This window comes from Bombina bombina, chromosome 2 (genome assembly GCF_027579735.1).
Source record: "Bombina bombina isolate aBomBom1 chromosome 2, aBomBom1.pri, whole genome shotgun sequence".
Taxonomy (NCBI): Eukaryota; Metazoa; Chordata; class Amphibia; order Anura; family Bombinatoridae; genus Bombina; species Bombina bombina.
In genome coordinates, this window is record NC_069500.1 from 660,764,816 (window position 1) to 660,787,869 (window position 23,054).

Here is a 23,054-nt window from a genome sequence, read left to right on the forward strand (position 1 = left end):
CCCCGCACGCTATTCCCTTTCTGAAGTTACCCCAATCCTCAGAATGTGCGAGAACAGCCAGTGGATCTTAGTTACTTCTGCTAAGATCATAGAAAACGCAGGCAGATTCTTCTTCCAAATACTGCCTGAGAAAAAAACAGCACACTCCGGTGCCATTTAAAAATAACAAACTTTTGATTGAAGAAATAATTAAGTGTAAAACACCACTCTCCTCTCACGATCTCCATCTATGTTGAGGGTTGCAAGAGAATGACTGGATATGACATGTGAGGGGAGGAGCTATATAGCAGTTCTGCTTTGGGTGATCCTCTTGCAACTTCCTGTTGGGAAGGGAATATATCCCATAAGTAATGGATGACCCGTGGACTGAATACACTTAACAAGAGAAAACAAAAACAAAACTCTGGATTGCTGTGCAGAGCTAGTGTTAACTTTGTGTTCTTTTTATCCAAATTTAGATGAGTTTCCGTGATAAAAGCACCAACGTTTTTTATTGGCAACACTGATGGTAAAGACACGCACCTGCATATTTTACATTACTCTCTCACTGGTAAGAGCTATGTAAGATATTAAGACAGCAGACAACTTCCTCTTTTGAAAAGTCATTTATTGTGCATAACAGCTCAAATGCATATGGAGTTTTTTTTTGGTGGATGAAGGTGACTGGATTTATTAGTCAGCAATTACTCCACTCTCCAAACTCATATTGCAATATTGACTGCTCCTCTACTGTGAATGTCATGAAATGAAGTGAATGTAGGGCTGTGACCTATGCTCTATAAAATACAATATCTCTAAACTTGAGATTGATTTTTTTTGTTCATGCTAAATGTTCTGCATGCTTAAAACATGCTTTCATGAAATACTGATAGGAAATGTGAGTGCCTAATGTCTGCAGAAACCTATAATGTATAAGGCTGGTTGAGCTCCTCTTCAGTTGAGAGAGCGAACACTAGAGGAAAGATTCCCAAGGCACATACAACTTGATTTCTAACTTGCACTATTTATTAAAAAATGTCAGTGCCTTGACATGCTACTGATCAAACATTTATGAGTAGTTTTACATATTGGCATTTACTTTTCTTCCAAGACAGGCAGGGTAATATAGATTTACTCAAGCAACAATATGTGACTGAATAAGCGTATTAACACATCTTACGATGTGCTTGTTTAAATGTTTTTCAACTAAAGAAACCGGTCAGCCATATATATATATGCATGGAAGGTTTATCTGTAGCATGTATAAAATATATCATTATGTATCGTCAGTAATTTGCAAGACAATAAGAGTTTAAATGAACTAGAAGTCCTGCTAAAGTAGACTTTGGTGCAGACTCTGACTTTCCCAGTTGCTGATCTGTTACATTTTTCATTGAAAAGAAATCAGTGTCTTGGTAACATAACTGAAAGCTGTACTGTGCTCTGAAATATAAAAGAAAGACAAAAATAGAATCAGTGTTAGTTTTATTCAAGTTAGAGCTAATAAATAAGGCCATAAGTAAAAATAGGTATGAGATCATCATTACGTGACTTTTAGACTAGGAAGAAGTTCACAATCAGAATACTTTCCATTAGAACCTACTGTGAAACAATCCTTAAAATAATACTGACAAGAGGTTACTCATAAAAACAAAATTTATGCTTACCTGATAAATTTATTTCTTCCCGGATATGGAGAGTCCACAACGTCATCAATTACTAGTGGGAATATCACTCCTGGCCAACAGGAGGACGCAAAGAGCACCACAGCAAAGCTGTTAAGTGTCACTCCCCTACCCATAATCCCCAGTCATTCGACCGAAGGGAAATGGAAAAAGGAATAACACAAAAGGTGTAGAGGTACCCGATGTTTAGTAAAAAAACTGTCCTAATAAAGGGTGGGATCGTGGACTCCTTATATTCGGAAAGAAAGAAATGTATCAGGTAAGCATAAATTTTGTTTTCTTTCCTAAGATATGGAGAGTCCACAACATCATCAATTACTAGTGGGAACCAATACTCAAGCTATAGGACACGGGATGACTAGGGAGGGAAAACAAGACAGGCAGACCTAAACAGAAGGCACCATCGCTTGAAGAACCTTTCTCCCAAAAGAAGCCTCAGCCCAGGCAAAAGTACCACATTTGGAAAAAGTATGCAGAAAGGACCAAGTTTCAGTCTTGCAAATCTGTTCCACAGAAGCTGCATTTTTGAAAGCCCAAGAAGAGGAAAACAGCCCTCGTGGAATGAGCTGTAATACTCTCAGGAGGCTGCTGATCAACAGTCTCATACGCAAAACGAATAATACTTCTCAACCAGAAAGAAAGAGAAGTAGCAGTAGCTTTCTGACCCTTAAACTTTCCTGAGAAACAAACAAACTAACAGAGCAGAAGACTGGCGAAAATCCTTAGTCACCTGAAGGTAGAATTTTAGAGCACGCACAACATCCAAGTTGTGCAAAAGACGTTCTTTATGAGAAGGATTAAGACAGAGAGAAGGAACAACAATTTCCTGATTAATAATTCAATTTAAAACCACGTTAGGGAGAAATCCAAATCTACTACGCAGGAATGCCTTATCCGCATGAAAGATAAGGCAAGCGAATCACACAGCAGAGCCGAGAGCTCTGAAACTCTTCGAGCAGAAGAGATAGCAATAAAAAAAAAAATTGTCCAAGATAACAACTTGTAAAACCTTAACAAGGTTAAGGCTCCAAGGGGGATCAACAGGTTTAAAACACAGGCCTGATTCTGACTAGGGCCTGACCAAAAGATTGAACATCTGGAACGTCCGCTAGACGCTAGTGAAACAAAATAGATAATGCAGAAATTTGACCTTTCAGAGAACTGACTGACACTCCTTTCTCCAGACCTTCCTGGAGAAAAGACAAAATTCTAGGAATCCGGACTATATTCCAAGAGTAGCCCTTAAATACACACCAAAAAGTATTTATGCCATACCTTATAGTGAATTGTTTGAGTAAAAGGCTTGCGAGCCTGGAACATGGTCTCAATGACCGACTCAGAAAATCAACGCTTAGTAAAAACTAAGCGTTTAATCTCGAAGCAGTAAGCTTCAGAGAAACACGATTTGGATAGAGGAATAGACCCTGAGTTAGAAGGTCCTTCCTCAGAGGCAACCTCCAAGGTGGCCGAGATGACATCTTCACTAGGTCTGCATACCAGATCCTGCAAGGCCATGCAGGAGCTATTAGAATCATCGATCTGTCCTGTTTGATACGCCTCCTGAGTCCATAGTCCCTGGGAATTTAGCGAATCCCAGATTGCTCCCCAGCCAATCATGCTGGAGTCCATGGTCGCAATCACCTAGGAAGGTCTCCAGAAGCATGTTCCCTGAGACAGATGCTCCTGAGAAAGCCACCACGGTAGAGAGTCTCTTGTCGACTGGTTCAGATCTATCCTCTGAGACAGATCAGAATGGTCTCCATCCCATTGCCTGAGCATGCATAACTGCATAGCTCTCAAATGGGATCAAGCAAAGGGAATGATGTGCATGGAAGCGAACATCAGACCAATTACCTCCATACATTGAGCCACTGATGGCCGAACAGTAGACTGTAGAGAGAGGCAAGAGGAGAGAATTTTGGATTTTCTGACCTCCGTCAGAAAAATTTTCATAGATAGGGAAACTATTATGGTCCCTAAAAAAACCACCCTTGTAGCTGGAACAAGGGAACCTTATCCAGATTTACTTTCCATCTGTGGGACCGTAGAAGACAACAAGGTCTCTGTTTGAGAGTTTGCTTGTTGAAAAGATGACGCCTGAACCAATGTCGTCCAGGAATAGCTCCACTGCAATTCTCAGAGACCTGATAACTGCCAAGAGAGCCCCCAGAACCTTTGAGAAGATTCTGGAAGCTGTGGCGAGGCCAAACAGAAAAGCTACAAACTGAAAGAGTTTGTCTAAAAATGTGAATCTCAAGACCTGTGATGATCCCTGAGGATGGGAACATGAAGATACGCATCCTTCAGGTCTATGGTCGTCATGAACTGACCCTCTGGGACCAAAGGAAGAATGGAACAAATTATTTCCATCTGGAAGGACGGTACTCTGAGAAACTTGTTGAGACACTTTAGGTCTAAAATAGGATGAAAACTTCCCTTTTTTTTGGGAACCACAAACAGATTTGAATAGAATCCTAGGCCCTGTTCCATTGCTGGAACTTGAACTATCACTCCCAGGGAGGAAAGGTCTTGAACACAGGGAAAGTTTTGAATTCTATTTTGTAACCCTGAGATACTATGTCCACAGCCCAAGGATCTGGGACATTTTGTATCCATGCTCGACAAAACAGAGAGCCTGCCACCCACTTGATCCGATCCCGGACCTGGGACAGACCCTTAATGCTGACTTAAGACTCAGCAGCTTGTTTCTGTGATTGTTTCCCCTTGCTCCAAAACTGATTGGGTTTCCAAGACTTGGACAGTTCCAGCTTGGAAGAGGAAGACTTTCCTTTGAAGTTACAAAAGGAACAAAAATTACTTTGACATCCTTTAGGACTGTTCTTCTTGTCTTGTGGTAGAAAATACCCTTTTCCACCCGAATATCTCTGCCAGACAAGGACCAAACAAGGTCTTACCCTTGTAAGGAAGCGCCAGAAGTTTGGACTTAAAGGTAACATCAGCTGATTTCACCTTGAGCGATGAGGAAATCAGCCGTCCAATGCGCCACAATATTAGATATAAAATATAACTTTTATTGAACAAAAGCAGGTAAAAGTTCATGTAGCATAGTACACATGTATATCAAATATCACAGCTAGTGAACCAGTTAGCATGTAATCACCTCTCCAACATGTTTCGTGCCTAACTGGTTCACTAGCTGTGATATTTGATATACATGTGTACTATGCTACATGAACTTTTACCTGCTTTTGTTCAATAAAAGATATATTTTATGCCTAATATTGTGGCGCATTGGACGGCTGATTTCCTCATCTCTCAAGGTGAAATCTTTTGTTACTATTTTCCTGTTTAAACGGACCTGGCTTATTCGTTATAATCAGCCATAGTATCCTCACCTGGATTCCCCTATACATCTTAAAAGAGACCACTACCCTTTGTGAAATTGCAACAGTTATTCCCAAGATGTGTTTTTCATCAAACATTAAAGGGACAGTCTACACCAGAATTGTTATTGTTTTAAAAGATAGATAATCCCTTGTTTACCAATTCCCTAGTTTTGCATAACCAACACAGTTATATTTATATATTTTTTACCTCTGTGATTATCTTGTATCTAAGCCTCTGCAGACTGCCCCTTTATTTGTTCTTTTGACAGACTTGCAGTTTAGCCAATCAGTGATGGCTCCCAGGTAACTTCACGTGCATGAGCACAGTGTTATCTATATGAAAAACATGAACTAACACCCTCTAGTGGTGACAAACCTGTTAAAATGCATTCTTAAGAGGCGGCCTTCAAGATCTAAGAAATTAGCATATGAACCTCCGAAAGTTAAAATTTCAACTAAGAATACCAAGAGAACAAAGAAAAATTGGTGATAAAAGTAAATTGGAAAATTGTTTAAAATTGCATGCCCTATCTGAATCATGAAAGTTTTTTTGGACTAGACTGTCCCTTTAAGAGCCCAGCAAGGACTAAGCTGTGTGGAACAGAGAGGTGGCAGCTGCATGTCAAATAGAACCGGGTGAGTGCATACTATAAATATTTATTGTGCAAATCTGCTGAAAATGCTAATGGCAAAGTGAATAAGTCTGTTACAAAAAGGAATTTGTCATTAGGGTATAAGAGACATTGGTATAAAGCTAAGTGTTGTATGATTTACCCAAACACACATTATATACGAGCTTATTCAACATACTTGCACTTAAAGGAATTGCAACCAATTACTCAGAATCACGACAGCAGTGCACAAACATACTAGCCCTCAGAGTCTTATACATTGTACTGATAAAGGAACTAGTAAGGGCTGAATATACATATCAGACATATCTCCAAATTCCTGTGTAATATCAGCTGACCAAGATTTCAGCCACAACTCCCTGCAGGCTAGAACAGTGATGCCAGATAACTTGTCTCCCAGTCTAATAACTTGCATGATAGTATCAAAAAAAAAAGGAAATGGCTAGTTTGAGAGCCTTAATCCTGTCTTGGATCTCCTCCAAAGGAGTCTCTAACAAAATAGATTAAGACAAGGCATCGCACCAATACGATGCTGCACTTGACACAGTGGAGGAAAGAATCCTGGATTTTCTGCCATACAAACTACAGGTTACCATTGAAGACCTTGATGAACATACATCTTCTTCAAATAAGCCTCCAGATTTTTAAAGATGGGAGACAAGAAGAAAGGTATCCCTGTCTCTTTCAAATCCTGTGAGATAAACGGTCTGAAAAAGAAAACACCTCCACAGAGGAAGGAACATCATAGTATTTATTAAGTTTACTAGATTTCTTAGGGTTGACAACGACAGGAGTATCGGAGTCATCTAAAGTAGCCAATACCTCCTTTAACAATACACAAAGGTGTTCAAGCTTAAATCTGAAGCTTACTTCTTCAGTATCAGATAAAGGAATTATACTGTCCAAATCTGAGATTTCACCCTCAGAGGCTACCGACGTATCCTCCTCATCAGACTTAGAAGGGACAGCAACCTGCGTAGCAGTAGGTGGAGCAGAAACCTTACAATCTGAATCTCTAATTTTCCTCTTGCATTTCCCCTTTAGCATAGGAAAAACAGATAATGCTGCAGATACCGCCGAAGATACCTTAGCAGCAATTTCTGTAGGCAAATAACTCCTCCAGGAGGCTGAGAGGAACTGCAGGGCACTGTATGTGACGCCATAGAGGAGAAAGCTGTGGCATTGCCTGAACAGAATCATCCTGAGAGACATTAGGCTCAGAAATAAAAAAAATTACTTTACATTTTAAAGTTTATGTAGCTATGAGAAACAGAATGGCATAGCAACAGAATTTCATAGCAACACAATCTGGTTCTCCAGACAAAAAAAACATTCGTCCATAGGAACAGACTCCTGCTCCTTGACCCTATAATATAGTGATCCACCAGAAATACAGGAAAATATTTTTTTTTCTTGTTGTTTAAATAAGGGTACTGTCACTTTAAATTCCTAAGCATTATTGCTTTATAAAAACACCCTTAACTCACAACCACTACATCTCAGCAGAACTGAGGTGCCTACCTGCCCCTCCGGTAAACAAAATGCAGAGCAACACAAGATATTCATTGAAGAAATCATGCCAGTCTCACAGGCACAGCAGACGCTGCTCGATGTGATCGGCTGAGCTGAAACTGCGCAATAAGGCTAAAGCGTGCAAATCAAGCAGAGTATATCCCACAGCCATAAAGACTGTTAAAAGTATACTGCTTCACATGACATCGATACACAATCTACTGAACTAAAAACCGCACCTCTAAAAACCGCACTTCCGGTTTTAACAAACTCCATTCCAGCACTAAAATACAAAACACCCAAGAGTTGAAAAAAATGACCCCCATGGAATATAAAGTTTTAAACCATTTAAATACCTCAAAGTGTATAGACAACTGAGAAAAAGTCATGTGTTAATAATGCTGGCATTGCTAATTCACACAGAATAACAGTTTATGCATACTAAAATAAATAATGAGCCACAACTATAAAGTTAGCTTCTTCATGTCCATAAAAAAAGATTAACCCAGTCTCTAGTCACATACACATAACGGTCCTGCACACTGCCAAAAATTAAATCCTAACTAAAGGATTATAAATGTCCCAAATAAAAGGCAGAGACATTTCTTAAGTGCAACGTCTCCCAGACCTAGAAGACAAAAAGCACTTGCCTGCAAACCCAGCTGTCCTGCAGGTAGACAGCTCACAAGGCGTGAAAGGACACATACTCCACAGAGACCTGTGAAAAAAAAAAGAACAGCGTAAACCTACTCTGGCTTTCTATACCATGGGCAGCAAATATGTTAGAAAACCCAGCAAGGCCCACCACCTTACAAGTTCCTAACTGCTTTAAAGCCACCACTACTCAACTGCAGAGATTGACATGGACTACAGTTATACCCCAAAATCTTGCTTGTAGCGAAAGGAATCAAATTTTCTTCAGACACCAAACTTCACCTCCTCTATTGACAGAGGCAAAGAGAATGACTGGGTATTATTGGTAGGGGAGTGACACTTAACAGCTTTGCTGCGGTGCTCTTTGTCTCCTCCTGCTGGCCAGGAGTGATATTCCCACTAGTAATTGACGTTGTGGACACTCCATATCTTAGGAAAGAAATTTAATTTTATTCATAAACTATAAATAAGTATATGAAAAATTAAAACTGATTTTTAAAATTACTATTTTGTTTTATACAACAAGACTTTGGATTATTAAAACTCAGATTTACACTTTAATAGTGCAGGTTTACTATATCAAATAACTGAGTACAAAGAAATTCCGTTTTTGTAAGTAGAGATGCTCCACAAATCATCAAACACCTATCTTTTACCAGTATATATTTCCACATTTTACAACCAGCTTTAGTTGAAATATAGCATAGCTAGAACCTACTGCCCAAAGAAGAAAAAGGAGTGTCCCTAATAAAGGTTTTAAGAAACATACCGGACATGACACAAAAAAAAAACTCTCATATCATCACACTGCATAAACAAAGTTATTAATCAGAAGTACAAAATGTGTCCCCCCTCATTTTCCTGTTATACATTTAGCAATGTTAAACCAGCACCAAAGTAATCAATGTCAATGCATGGGTTGGCAGGAAGAAAAAAATATACAGTATGTCTAGGTTTGATGAAGCAATCTCTCCATGGCGTTTTCAATCAAGTGCTTCTTGACGGAAATTAAAGAAATGTCTTTCCGCTACATTGAAATATCTCAGATAACAAGGAGAAAATATATTTTGTTTTTGAAAAAAAGGGAAAAAGGGCAAACATACACTTTCCAAAAAATGATGTCTAAACTCGAATCCAGGACATAATGTAAAACTTCATAAATTTGAAATAAAAAAAAAAGGAAACAAAAGGCCTGTATAGATTCTTCTATTCATACCATTAGATCAAACACCCTTAGAGACCATTGGCAGCAAGCAATAGTTTTAGCAAGTCTGTTCATAAGATTATAAAGGAACCATAGAACAGTTGTATAATTTGTGTATTAACCTTAGGCACTACTTCCCATAAACTATATAAACAAATTCATGCTTACCTGATAAATTAATTTCTTTCATGGTGGTGAGAGTCCACAATCCATTTCTCCTGAGAATTACTCTTCTATACTGCTAGGAGGAGGCAAAGATTCTCAAATCCCAAGAGCCCTATAAAACCCTGAGTCTAACGTATAGCCTATTAACGTGAGGAAAGAAAATGGAATAAGAGCCATAAAAAGAAGCAGAGAAAAAAAAGATGTGCTAAAGAAAAAAAAAAGTCTTGTGGACTCTCACCACCATGAAAGAAATTAATTTAATCAGGTAAGCTAAATTATGTTTTCTTTCATATGGGTGGTGAGAGCCCATGTTCCATTACTCCAGGGAACTAATACCTAAGCTGTGGAGTCTACAAGTAATAACATAAAGGAATGGATTAAAAACAAAAAAACAAAAAAAAAAAAAAAGAGAAAATTAAGATTGACAACCCCAATAAAAATTCTCTCTTACTTTCTTTTTTTTTTTTTTTTTTTTTTTTAAACGCACTTAAAATAAATCACAGGCATAAAATCAAACAGCTGCCTGAAGAACCTTCCTACAAAAGGCTGAAGCAAAAACATCGAAATGGTAGAATTTTGAAATTTCATGAAAGCATGAATAAGGGCTGAGTGTAAGCCCAAAACGTTGCTTTTGTCTATAGGACCCTGCTCTGTTGTGAAAAATAAAGGTGTTTTAAAGTTACAAGCAGCTGGAGGATTTCCTTTTTTTCATATAAACTCTGAGTTCCCCCTTCATGGTTGACATAAGCTACAGCTGTGACATTGTCTGTCTGGTATCAGAAATAAAAGATTCTTTTCTACAAAGGCCAAGCTTGAAGAGCCCTGAGAATTGCCCGGAGTTCTAGAACATTTATTGGTAACCTCGTCTCCTGAGGATCCCAAACTCCCTGTGTTCTCAGAGACCCCCAAACAGCTCTCCAACCTGAGAGACTTGTATCTGTAGTGATCACAGTCAAGGTAGGATGAGGAAAAGCCCCTGAATAATAAACTGGTGATCCAGCCACCAAGTTAGAGACTGACTTTTACTGGGATCCAAAAGTCTGCTGAGACTTGGATACAAGGTAATCACAGAGGTAAAACGTGTATTATTATAACTGTGTTGGTTATGCAAAACTGGGGAATGGGTAATTAAAGGATTAACTATCTTTTAAAACAACAAAAATTCTGGTGTTGACTGTCCCTTTAAGAAACTGTAGCCTTGATAACATTTCTCACAGTAGGTGAAACAATTTCAGCATTAATAATTCTAATCATGGAGTCACATAAATGAGCTGGAGAAGGCACCTCAGCCTTTTTACAATAAGCACACATAATAATGGTATAAATGTGTTCAGGGGACTCAGGATAAGAATCAGACTATAACACTATAATCCCCTTAAAAAGTTTTTTTGGAAACAGAAACCACCTCCTAAGTAGCTTTCTAAATGAACTCACAGGTACAATGCACACTAAGCTGAACTGCAAAACAAAGCAGGAGACATTAACATAACATCTAAAGGGCAAATAAAAGTGCGCAACTCCGACACGCGTAAACCAGCAAGCCAATGCATGACATTCAAACTAAGCGCGCCAAAAAAAAGTTGCACGCAAAACAGCAAAGGGATAATGAAAAAGATTCTGTTCCAGGGCCATACATATTAGCAAATATATATACAAACTAAAAAATCCCCATAACATAGCTATAGAGTGTCTAAAATGTTTAATAAATTATGCTTAAAATAGACACTGGTCCACCAGCAAATAAGCAGTAGACAGCCAAACCAGTACTGAAACATATCAGCAGTGGCTATAGAAATGGAATATATTGTAGATCCATAAAGGGAGGCAAAAAAGACAAGTCCATGTGATCAATTATAGAAGGTTTATGAAAAATTTCCAGTCAGGTGAAAAAAGAATCACAAACCATACCCCATATACATCCCTCTGACACGCACTGTACTCTGAGGGGAAACCGGCCTCAATACAGACTGGAAACCCCTCTCTCTGAAGAATCAAATGCAAATCTTTTCAACCATCTCCAGCGGAGTCAAAGTAAAGACTGAGGTATGTGTGAGAGGTTTTATAGGGCTCTTGGGGTTTAGGAATCTTTGCCTACTCCTAGTGGTAGAGAAAAGTAATTCCCAGGAATAATGGATTGTGGAATCTCACCACCTGTATGAAAGAAATTCAGATATGTTTACTCCATTAGTCTCCTCAGTTGGGTTTTAAAAGTATGCAGATCAAATATAATAATCAAAATTTATGAATACAACAGTGTTTCAGTACTATCCTGAACTTGGGGTCTGTAGTAGGTTGAAGTATTTTTTTTTTTTTTTCAAAAGCGCTTTATAGAGAAAAGAACAAATATACAAAACATATCTTATGAAACCAAAGACAATAAAGAAATGCTTTTTCTTAAAATCGTGTTGCGTGGTCTATTATTATAAATCCTAAAGGGATATCTTAATAATGTTCACTGCTTTAGATCTCTTTTTCTCTCTTGTCCCTGAGATCTGATAAGTTCCATGTCTCAAACTCCAGTGAGCTCAAGATTTTCTCTGTTTTTTTTTGTTCCTCTCTCTTCTCTTCTTTTTCCTACCCTCTTTTTACAAAGTTAGACAAATAATAAAGAGTCCAATTATTTTGAGATAATGACAGTGCGAAAAAATGCATTAAATTATGTCAACTGATACACTTTACTCAGATAATAATCAGAAGGAGGGGTATAACGGGGGAAGCAGTTAAAGTGAAGAAAAAAAAAAAAGGGGGGGGGGCATCTTGTGTATAGGAAAGAATTGTGCGCCTAATCACTTTACCACATTTGTTGTATATATTCGTGAATCTCTGCTTTCCCATCACGAACATATCTGTATCTCTAACTGTATAAGCCAATCTACCTGTTTCTTCCATTCATCTACAGTAGGGACTTTGGTGGATTTCCAGTTTTTGGGGATCAACAATTTTGCACTATTTAGCATCAGTAGGAGCAAGTCTCGTTTACTTTTGTCAATTAATTTGGATAATCCATGGAGCAGTAATAGTTGATGCTGCCCAGGAATGATTATACCCAGCTTGGCACTCATAGTGTCTATGACACCCTTCCAGAATTCCTGTATCCTACTGCATTCCCACCAGATGTGTGATAGGGAGCCAACCTCCCCACATCCTCTCCAGCACTTGCCATCAGAATTTTTATATATCGTTTTAAGTTTCTGGGGAGTAAGATACCATCTAGGTAAGTATTTATAGTTAATTTCCTGAACTTACGCTGAAACAGAAGATTTTGTATTGATTATAAAATTTTTATTGGATATTTGAGGGTCTAATTCCATATTCCATTTCATGGCATATGGTGGGGGAGAATTGTCACCTTTGTTTAACAATAACCTGTAGGTCAGCGAGATCGTGTGTTTAGGCAGCTGATTTAATAGGCAAAGCTTTTCAAATGTTGTAATTTCTCTGAAGAAGTTAGTTTTTGAGTATGGGTGTCTAGATAGTGTTTTAATTGGGCATATGTGAACCAATTTATATGTATATCTGTTTTATTCAGAGCTGAGAGGGATTTTATTTTGTTACCTGTGGATATATGGTATATAGTTAGTGGTTTCGCGGGTGCGGGGGGTTGACGTTGTGAGCTAGATAATAGTGCTGGTAATTCTGTATTACCTATGAAGGGTGTTAGCAGTGAGTATTGTGATGAAATATGTGGGTAAATGGCTAAAATCTTATGCCATTGATGATAAAATTCTGTTAAAATTGGATAGTTTTTTTATTATAGTGGGTCTGGCTTTTGGAGGTAGCCAGCTCAATGTACCTATATTATATACTTGTAGTATATCTCTGGTTATCTGTATCCATAATTTATTTGGTGAATTCACACACCATTCGGCCTGTTGCTGCAAAGTGATGGCTTTTTTGTATAGGTCTATGTTTGGGAGGCCTAGGCCCCCCCTTTCCCTGGGTAGATGTAGAGTATTTCTACTTACTCTGGGTCTGATATCTCCCCATATATATTTGTCTATTGCTGTTTGGATCTTTTTAATAAATGTGGGGTGCAGGGTGATTGGTAACGTTTGTAAGTAGTACAGTATCCTAGGGAGTATGTTCATTTTTATCACTCCTATACGACCCAACCAGGAGATATTTTTTGTTTTCCATGAAGACAGGTCCATAACAATAGTGTCTAGTAAAGGCAAAAAATTTGCCTCAAACAGGCTATGTGGGAATGGTGTTAAAAATATGCCTAGGTATTTTAATTTCTGTTGCTGTACTTTTAAGGGGCAATCTTTTAGAATAAGAGGGAGGAAAGAGTTAAAAGAATATCATCTGCGTACATTGCAAGTTTATGTTCCTTTTTGGCTATAGTTATGCCCGAGATAAGGGGGTTGTGCCTGATTTTCTGGGCCAGTACCTCTACAGATAGAGCAAATAGCAAGGGTGATAAGGGGCATCCCTGCCTAGTCCCTTTGCTAATTTGGAATGTTTCTGAGAGTATCCCATTAACCTTAACTTGTGCTGATGGCCATGTGTATAAAGAGAAAATGATGTGTATAAATTTATTGCCAAATTGCATGTGGGATAGAGTGGCCCTGAGAAAATCCCAGTCCACTCTATCAAATGCTTTTTCCGCATCTGTTGAAATTAAAAGCATTGGTATTCGGTTAGCATTTGCGTGCAAGATGAGTTGAACTACTTTTATCGTGTTATCCCGAGCCTCGCGGCCTGGGACAAAGCCTACTTGATCAGGTGAGATTAATTTAGGGAGAATGTTATTTAAACGTTTGGCCAAAATTTTTGCAAAGATTTTTACATCAACATTTAAAAGCGATATTGGCCTAAAATTTTCTGGTTTGTTTGGCTCTTTCCCAGGTTTGGGCAAAACTGTGATGTAAGTTGTGAGCATAGAAGGAGGGACGCCATCATTATTTTCCAGAGAGTTTAACAATTTGGCCAGTTGGGGAGCTATAATATGGAGATATTGTTTGTAATATTTAACGCTGAAGCTGTCAGGTCCTGGGCTTCTGCCCCCCAGCATGTCCTTGATTGCTATAGCTATTTCTTTAGACGAGAAGGGTTCCTCCAATATGGAGACTTCCTCTTGTGACAGAGTTGGTAAGTGAGCATCTTGTATATACTCCTGTATATTATTGTGCTCTTGGGCAGTATGGGGATTTGTTTTATTTATATTATACAGTGTACTATAGTATGAACGGAAGACTTTTGCTATTGCAGGAGAGGAGTTCTGCAATTTGCCCTTGGCATTGCTTATGTTGTGAATGTGAGATTTAAATTGCTTACGTTTCAAAGCCCTTGCCAAAAGCTTCACTGTTTTATCGCTATGTTCATAATATAATTGTTTCATGCGTAAGGCATTTCTAAAATGTTCTTCCCTAAGAAGAGTTTTAACCTCCTCCCTGGCTTGTTGTAATTGTGTTAAGGTGTCAAGTTGAGTGGGATCTTTTTTATGCTCTATTTCTAACGTTTTGATTTGAAGAAGGAGGTTATTATACCTTAGCCTGTGTTGTTTAAGTAGTTTTGCTCTTTGTTGTATAAGTACCCCCCTGATAATGCACTTATGTACCTCCCATATAGTCGAGTTATTGATGTCAGGTGAAGAATTTAAGGTAAAGTACTCCTCCAAAGCCTTCTCCACATCTATTTTCACTAACGGGTTATCTAAGATATGGTCGTCTAATCTCCACAGAAAAGGTCTATCTGGTGCAGTGTCCCATGTGAATGTGCATTGGATTGGGGCATGATCTGACCAGGTAATTTGATGTATGTCTGCAGACTGCAATGAAGCTAAATTGATTTGGTCAACCAAAAAATAATCTATGCAGGAGTATGTCTGATGGGGATGCAAATAAAAAGTGAAGTCCTGGGTTGTAGGGTGTAAAATTCTCCACGTATCATGAATAGCCAGATCAGCCAAGTGTTTGTTAACCAGTTTAGTTATTTTTTTTGAGACTGCCGTTTTACCTCTAGAAGTATCTAGATGTGGGTCCAACGGGATATTCAAATCCCCACCTAGGATCAGGGCTCCTTTCCTGATGTCTAGGATTTTGTTAGAAATATGTTTAATGAAGGTATGTTGCTGCGTATTGGGGGAATATACGTTGACTAAAGTTGTTAGTATCCCTTGCAATGTGCCTAGAAGAATAATGAATCTGCCCTCAGGGTCTTTCTCTTCCTGTATAGTTTGGAAAGGAATGGAGTGCTTGAACACTATGCCAACTCCATTTTTTTTGTTTGGCCCTGTGCCAAAAAAACCTAGAGGGTACATGTGATTGGACCATCGTGGTTCATGACCCTTTTTAAAGTGAGTCTACTGTAAGAAGGCTACATCACTTTTCAGTTTGGCAAGTTCTCTGGAGATCATAGAGCGCTTCTCAGGGATGTTAAGACCCTTAGTCTTAAGTGAGGTGAAAGTCAGGTGTTGTTTAACGGATTTCATTCTCCTCAAAAAAAAATAAAACAAAGAGAAAAAGGAAAAAAAAATTAAGGGGGAGAGTGGGGAAGGAGTGGAGTGGAAGAGGGAGGAGAGGGAAGTGGAGATGGGGGGGTGTAAAGTTCTAAGCTATGAGATGCTTATTAGCAATGTATATAATGGGGCAGGGGAAATAGCAAAAAATGTTATCTGCTTATTTTATGTTGTGTATTTAGAAGATGAATTATGTGGTTCTAGGGAAGGGGGAAAAAATTACAAAATGACCAATGGAGACTGCAGTTAATCTGCTTATCTAGGATAAATTAAAGGTCTATAGTAAACTACAAAAAGGTGGGATGTAGGAATCGAGGGTTGTATCCTCATTTGTGTTCAGTTTGCTAAAATATGGACTAGGTCCATGTGTAAGGTATTGAAATCTGTAGGTGGGGTTATTATTTATTTAAGACAGGAGGAATAAAATATAAGGTTCAAAACAAACCTGGTCCCAGGGTTTAATCCAAGTCTAATACAGAGATGAAATGCATACTATGGACCAAGTAGCTTTAGTAAGTGACAAACTGTAACAAATCATTGAATTTTTTGCAATAAACTTTACCAACAACATGTATGCATATATATATATATATATATATATATATATATATATATATATATATATATATATATATATATATATAACACAACTCTATAAAATAATTCTATGAAAAAAGAATATAACAATAAGTTTTAAACATTAACACTTTCTCTAGTTGGGCGAACCCTTATATATTTACGTGTTCCAGAAGTGCGGATCAGAGTAAGTCCAAAGATTTTGCAGGGGGGCTAAATAAAAAGTCACTCAGCTTCTTCCGATGTGGGTACAATAGTATTGCCTGTTGCAATTTGTTGCTGACTGTTTTGAGGAGGAGTGATCAGGGGGATATTCAGGATCTTGCAGAATTTTGGTAGGTCTTTTTCACACTTGAATGTAGTTGATTTTCCTTCTTTGTTTGCTGTGATGCTGATCGGAAATCCCCAGCAATATGGTATTTTCTCTGACTGCAGAACAGAGGTAATAAACCTGAGGTCCCTCCTCTTTTGCTAAGTGGCTGGGCTCAAGTCTGAGAAAAATTGTAACGGAATGCCTACGTGTGTTATCTGTTGTTTTGCTCTGGAGCACTTCAATATTTCCTCTTTGTCTTGGAAGTTCAATAATTTAATAATAATCACGTCTCGAGGAGGTGCTTTAGGTGGTGGGCATGGCTTTAAGGCTCTGTGAGCTCTCTCCATGATTATATCTTTAGAAGATGGAGCCCCCTTCATAGTGCGGAACAGATCCTGCAGGTAGCCAGGTAGAGCATTAGGTGATACTGATTCGGGGATGCCCCTGATAAGGATATTATTACGCCTGTTCCGATGATCAAGGTCTTCAACCTTCTCCATAAGGTAGTACAGGCTATCATCATGGTCTTGTAGAGCGTGAGTTACTATTTGTACTGATCCCTCCAGTGCCTTCTGCCTGACCTCCACATGCTGTACCTGTTGGGTTACAGATGAAATGTCTTTTTATATCTCCGCAAAGCTGGCGAACCTCCCGCCAACACAGACTGTATATCATCCTTTGATGCAAGTTGCCTGAGATCTGCTTTAGTGGCATTTTCATTTTCCATGGTTAGAGCTTCTTGCACTTGGACTGAGATATGCTGAGTATTCAGTGTTTCCGGGTCATCTGCAGTCCCTGCAAAGGCCTCTGGCAATATTAAGTATTGGGTTAATGTGGACGATTTGGGAGGCTTATCTATTTTCGTGATCCTTCTAAGAGACATGTCTGCTTTTCAATTAAAGGATGTGGGCAGCAAGTGGAAGGGTATTTAAATAGATTTGAATACACACTGATCCCCTACTTATGCAGGCAACGTGACTGTTGTGGTGATCTGTGGTGATATGTGACTTTAATAAATTTCCCAGTTCAGACCCCTGTAACTCAAGATCAGAGAGTTTGCAAGTAGATCTTTTTATATATTTTTTTTTTATTTACTTGTTCTCCTTACTGCATGAAGCACTGTTTTATGCCGTGCAATTGCAAGCAGTTACCCTTTATGCTGTTGTGTGGAGGGAGAGAAGTCTATTTGTGGGCAAATGTTGTTAAGCCTGCTGCTGCCTGAGAACTGATGGCGCTTTGGATCTGTCTACTCTCCTGTTTTTAGTGAGGTGTGACTCCTGCTGCCTAGTTCATGTGGAAGCTGCGCCAAGGGGTAAGTAAAGACCGCGATCTCCGGGTCTCTAAATCCAATCTACCTCTGTGAGCTCTTAATGCAGCGTTAGTAGCTGGGAACCCCCACAGCAGCGGTGTTCCGACTGCTATCTGGACGTAATGGCGGAGGTGCGTCCAGCAGACACGGCTCCGTGTGTGTCTCTCTTACCTGGACCTCTTCAGTAGCTAAGTGCCGCAGGCAGGGTAGAGTTGATGGGAGAGCTAGTGTACCTCTTATCTCGCAATGTCAGGAAATTCAGAGTGCCGATGCTGAACTGATTGCGCTCCTTTCGCGCCCTTTCTCCTCCTCCTTCCAGCTCGATTTAATATGCCCTGCTCACTAATTTTAAAGCAATAAAACAATAGACAATCATATCCTGCCCTGCTTAGAAATAAAATTTGCTCCTTAGAGCTGTCTTCACCTATTTTTATCTTCAGAACGTTTCTGAGGCTTAAGAGCTAATCTAGTGTGCGGCCATTATCCAGTACGGCCAAGCTCCGCCCCCCAGGTTGAAGTATTTTTAATAAGTGCAGCTAACAATAATGTGACCATTTAGAGGGAAATGGATAAAATCAAGCAACAATGTAATTAGAATGCTTAGTAAATATAAAATTGGTAGTGATGAAATAGGTAGCTAATTTGACCTCATAAGATCAGAGAGATTCTATCAGCCAAAATAAGAACTTGTCTTGATAGATGGGTAAGCACTTTGGCTTGGTTGGTCACTACTTGTTAATCTAAATACGTTTCAGATAAATATCAAAAAAGTAGTCTAGCTTACTTTATCTTCTTCACAGAAAAAAAGAATTTTGATTTGAACATTATGGAAGTGTTGATGTACAGAAGAGGCTTTTCAATAACACATCAACACCTCCAAGGTTTGAAAAACAAATTATGCTTACCTGATAATTTTGTTTCCATCGAGGGGAGGAGAGTCCACGGCTTCATTCATTACTGTTGGGAATTTAGAACCTGGCCACCAGGAGGAGGCAAAGACACCCAAGCCAAAGACTTAAATACCTCCCCCACATCCCCCAGTCATTCTGCCGAGGGAACAAGGAACAGTAGGAGAAACATCAGGGTATAAATGGTGCCAGAAGATTAATTCAATTTAGGTCCGCCCATCGGAGATACGGGCGGGAGCCGTGGACTCTCCTCCCCTCGATGGAAACAAAATTATCAGGTAAGCATAATTTATGTTTTCCATCTAAAGGGGAGGAGAGTCCATGGCTTCATTCATTACTGTTGGGAACATATACCCAAGCTCTAGAGGACACTGAATGAAACCGGGAGGGTAAAAGGCGGACCCTAATCTGAGGGCACCACAGCCTACAAAACCTCTCCCCCAAAAACAGCTTCCGCGGAAGCAAAAACGTCAAATTTGTAAGACTTTGTAAAAGTGTGTAAGGAGGACCAGGTAGCCGCCTTACAAATTTGTTCCATAGAGGCCTCATTCTTGAAGGCCCAAGACAAAGCCACAGCTCTAGTTGAATGAGCCGTGATCCTCTGAGGAGGCTTATGTCCCGCTGACTCATAGGCCAAGCGAATCAAGCTCCTCAACCAAAAGGACAAAGTAGAAGAAGAGGCTCTCTGCCCCTTGCGTTTCCCTGAATACACCACAAAAGGAGATGTAGACTGCCTGAAATCCCTTGTAGCCTGAAGAAAGAACTTTAAGGCATGAACCACATCCAGGTTATGAAGTAACCTCTCCTTAGAAGAAAAAGGGTTAGGACATAAAGAAGGAACAACTATTTCCTGATTGATGTCATGGTTAGACACCAACTTGGGAAGAAACCCCAAACCAGTGCAAAGCACAGCCTTATCCACATGAAAAATCAGATAAGGATGTTCACATTGCAAGGCAGCCAGTTCAGATACTCTGTGTGTCGATGCAATGGCCAACAGGAAAAGAACCTTCCTGGACAGAATCTTATTGTCAATGGAGTGCATGGGCTCAAACAGAACCTTCTACAATACCTTAAGGACCAAGTTTAAGGTCCATGGAGGAGCAGAATGTCTAAAGACAGGCTTGATTCTAGACAGAGCCTGAACAAAAGATTGTATGTCAGGGAGCACAGCGAGTCTCCTATGCAACAAGACTAATAATGCCGAAATCTGTCCCTTTAAGGAACTGGTGGCAAGACCCTTCTCCAAACCCTCTTGGAGAAAAGACAGAATCCTGGATAACTTCACCTTATGCCAAGGACATCCATGCTTCTCACACCAGGACAAGTAAGTCCTCCACACCTTATGGTAGATGCAACGAGTGACAGGCTTCCTTGCCTGAATTAGCGTATCAATCACACTTTCAGAAAATCCTCTCTTGGCCAAGACTAGGCGTTCAATCTCCACGAAGTTAGCCTCAGAGAATCGAGATTTTGATGTTGAAAAGGACCCTGTTCCAGCAGATCCCTGCTACAGGGAAACCTCCACGGCGGAGAGGATGACATCCCCACCAGATCGGCAAATTACGTCCTCTGCGGTCAAGATGGAGCAATCAGAATGGCCGAAGCTCGCTCCTGCTTGATGCGTGCCACCACACGAGGTAGAAAAGGTAACGGTGGAAAAATGTAAGCTAGGCTGAATCTCCAAGGCATCTATCAGATCTGCCTGGGGATCCCTGGACCTCACCCGTATCGGGGTAGCTTGCAATTGAGTCTGGACGCCATGAGGTCTATCTCCGGCAATCCCCACCCGAGACAAATCTCTGCACACACTTCGGGGTGGAGAGACCATACCCCCGGATGGTCTCACACATTGCCTGCTGAGAAAATATGCTTCCCAGTTGTCCACACCTGGAATGTGAATCGCTGAGAGCAAGCAGCTGTGGGACTTTGCCCACTCCAAGATCCGAGACACCTCCCTCATGGCTAGGGAGCTCCTCGTACCCCCTGATGGTTGATGTAAGCCACTGAGGTAATGTTGTCAGTCTGGAATCTGATGAAGCTGAACGACCCCAGAGGAGGCCATGCCTTCAGAGCATTGTAGATTGCTCGCAGTTCTAGAATATTTATCGGAAGGAGAAACTTCTCCCAGGTCCATTTTCCTTGTGCCATCTGGGCACTCCAAACAGCTCCCCATCCTGCCAGACTCGCGTCCGTGGCCACAATCTCCCAGGACGGTCTCAAGAAGGATGTCCTCATGGACAGTTGCTCTGAAAGGATCCACCAAGAGAGGGAGATCCGAGTCCAACCATCCATGGATATCTGCTGTGATAGATCTGAATGATCGCCGTTCCACTGTCTCAACATGCACAATTGAATTGAAGGACGTCTATGTTGGAAACCATGAGTCCGATCACCTCCATACACTGAGCCACCGAGGGGGCTTGAGGAGGACTGAAGGGCAAGACAAGAGGACGTAATTTTCCTGCATCTATGGTCTGTGAGAAATATTTTTATGGACATAGAGTCTATTATCATGCCCAGGAACTCCAACCTGTTGCTGGGAACCAGGGAACTCTTTCCTGAGTTAATCTTCCAACCGTGAGATTGGAGCAAAACAAGAAGAGCCCTCTGCTAGACTGAGCAATGGCGACTGGATAGTCTATAGTTGTCATGAACTGTCCCTCTTGAACTAGGGGCAGAATACATCTGATCGTTTCCATTTTGAACGATGGAACACTTAGAAACTTGTTTAAACACTTTAGGTCCAGAATCGGGCAGTACGTGCCCTCCTTCTTTGGAACCACAAAAAGATTATTAGTACCCTAGACCCCTTTCTGCATGGGGTACTGGTACGATAACGCTGAGAGAGGAGAGATCCCTCACACACTCTAGAAAGGCCTCTCTCTTTTCTGGTCTTAAAGACAGGTTTGACAGGAGGAATCTGCCCCTGACGACAACCTCCAGAACCCAAGGGTTTTGAACGTCCTGTAACCAGGCTTCTGAGAAGAGAGATAATCTACCCCCTTCTTGCTCTGCTTGTTCCAAGAATGAGCCGGCTTCCCAAGTTCCCTTGGACTGGCCCGCTTTCACAGCGGGCTGCTAGCGCTGGTCCTTGTCCGCATGAAAAGGACGAAAGTAGATCCTTTAGGTTAAGCCTTCTTATCCAGCGGTAGGAAAGCTCCCTTGCCTCCCGTAACCATGGATATGATCGAATCCAATCCTGGACCGAACAGAATCTTTCCTTGAAAAGGCAGGGATAACAGCCTCGTTTTAGAGGTCATGTCCGCAGACCAAGAGTTTAGCCACAGAACCTGACAACTTAGCATTTAGGCGAATAATTTGCATATTGGCATCACAGATGAAAGAATTGGCAAACTTCAGCGCCTTAATCTTATCCTGTATCTCGTCGATGGTGTGAATCCCTGTGTGAAATGGTCGAGGGGGAGACTTCCAACAATATGTCGCATCTCTGGAAACCGCGGCTACAGCCGCTGCTGGCCGAAAAACGAACCCTGTGTGTTGAAACATCTTCCTTAACATGTTTTCCCAACTTTTTATCCATGGGCTCTTTAAATGACAAACTATCCTCAAGGGGAATAGTTGTCCGCTTCGCGATGGTGGAGATAGCACCATACACCTAAGGGACAGTACCCCACAGCTGAAGCTGAGAGTCTGGAACGGGGAACAGTTTCTTAAAGGAGGAAGTAGGGGAAAAGGAAGAACCTAAATCGCTCCCATTCATTCTTAATGATATTAGCCATCTTAACATGAACGGGAAGGCCTGAGGCACCACCCTGTCCTCATATACCTTGTCAAGCTTAGGAATCGCAGTTTCCCCTGGAAGCTTTGGTTCCGGAAACCTCCAGAGTAGCAAGCACCTGCTTCAACAAAAAGCCCAAATTCTCTATCCTAAACCTAAAGTCAGGCTCCTCCGCAGCCGGAGGTTTATATGACACAGACTCCGACCCAGAAGGGGCCTCCTCCGAAGAGTCGGAGTGGGCCTCATCATTGTACAACGCCTCTGATATTTCCATAGGCATAGACAACCCCTGGGCCAGATAGACATGATACGCCCTACACTTGCGCTGAGCAGAACATGGTAAGGCATGGATCACTTGATACCGCCGTTTGCAATTGATCCGCAAAATCTGACAGCTTACAAATCTCTCCCGCGGGAGTAATGGTTAGACACCGGGGCGCTGCATGTGCAATTGGAGATGAATGCAGGGAACGCACCTCACGGGACAGGGAACCCTCAGAGGTAGACGGCTCAGTAGTAGTAGACATCCGTTTACTTTTAGATGTTGTAACTTTATTAAGGCATGTGG

General features: G+C 40.6%; 1 protein-coding gene across 2 annotated transcripts in view; it reads right to left on the minus strand.

The window, feature by feature from the left end:
• Positions 1–590: 590 nt before the first annotated feature.
• Positions 591–23,054, minus strand: part of MTAP (methylthioadenosine phosphorylase) — a 196,101-nt gene continuing 173,637 nt past the window's right edge. For both annotated transcript variants that reach the window (XM_053702599.1, XM_053702598.1), the window contains one exon: positions 591–1,422. In XM_053702599.1, the coding sequence (XP_053558574.1) occupies positions 1,384–1,422 (39 nt within the window). In that variant the 3' untranslated portion in view covers positions 591–1,383. The remainder of the gene's footprint in view (positions 1,423–23,054) is intronic.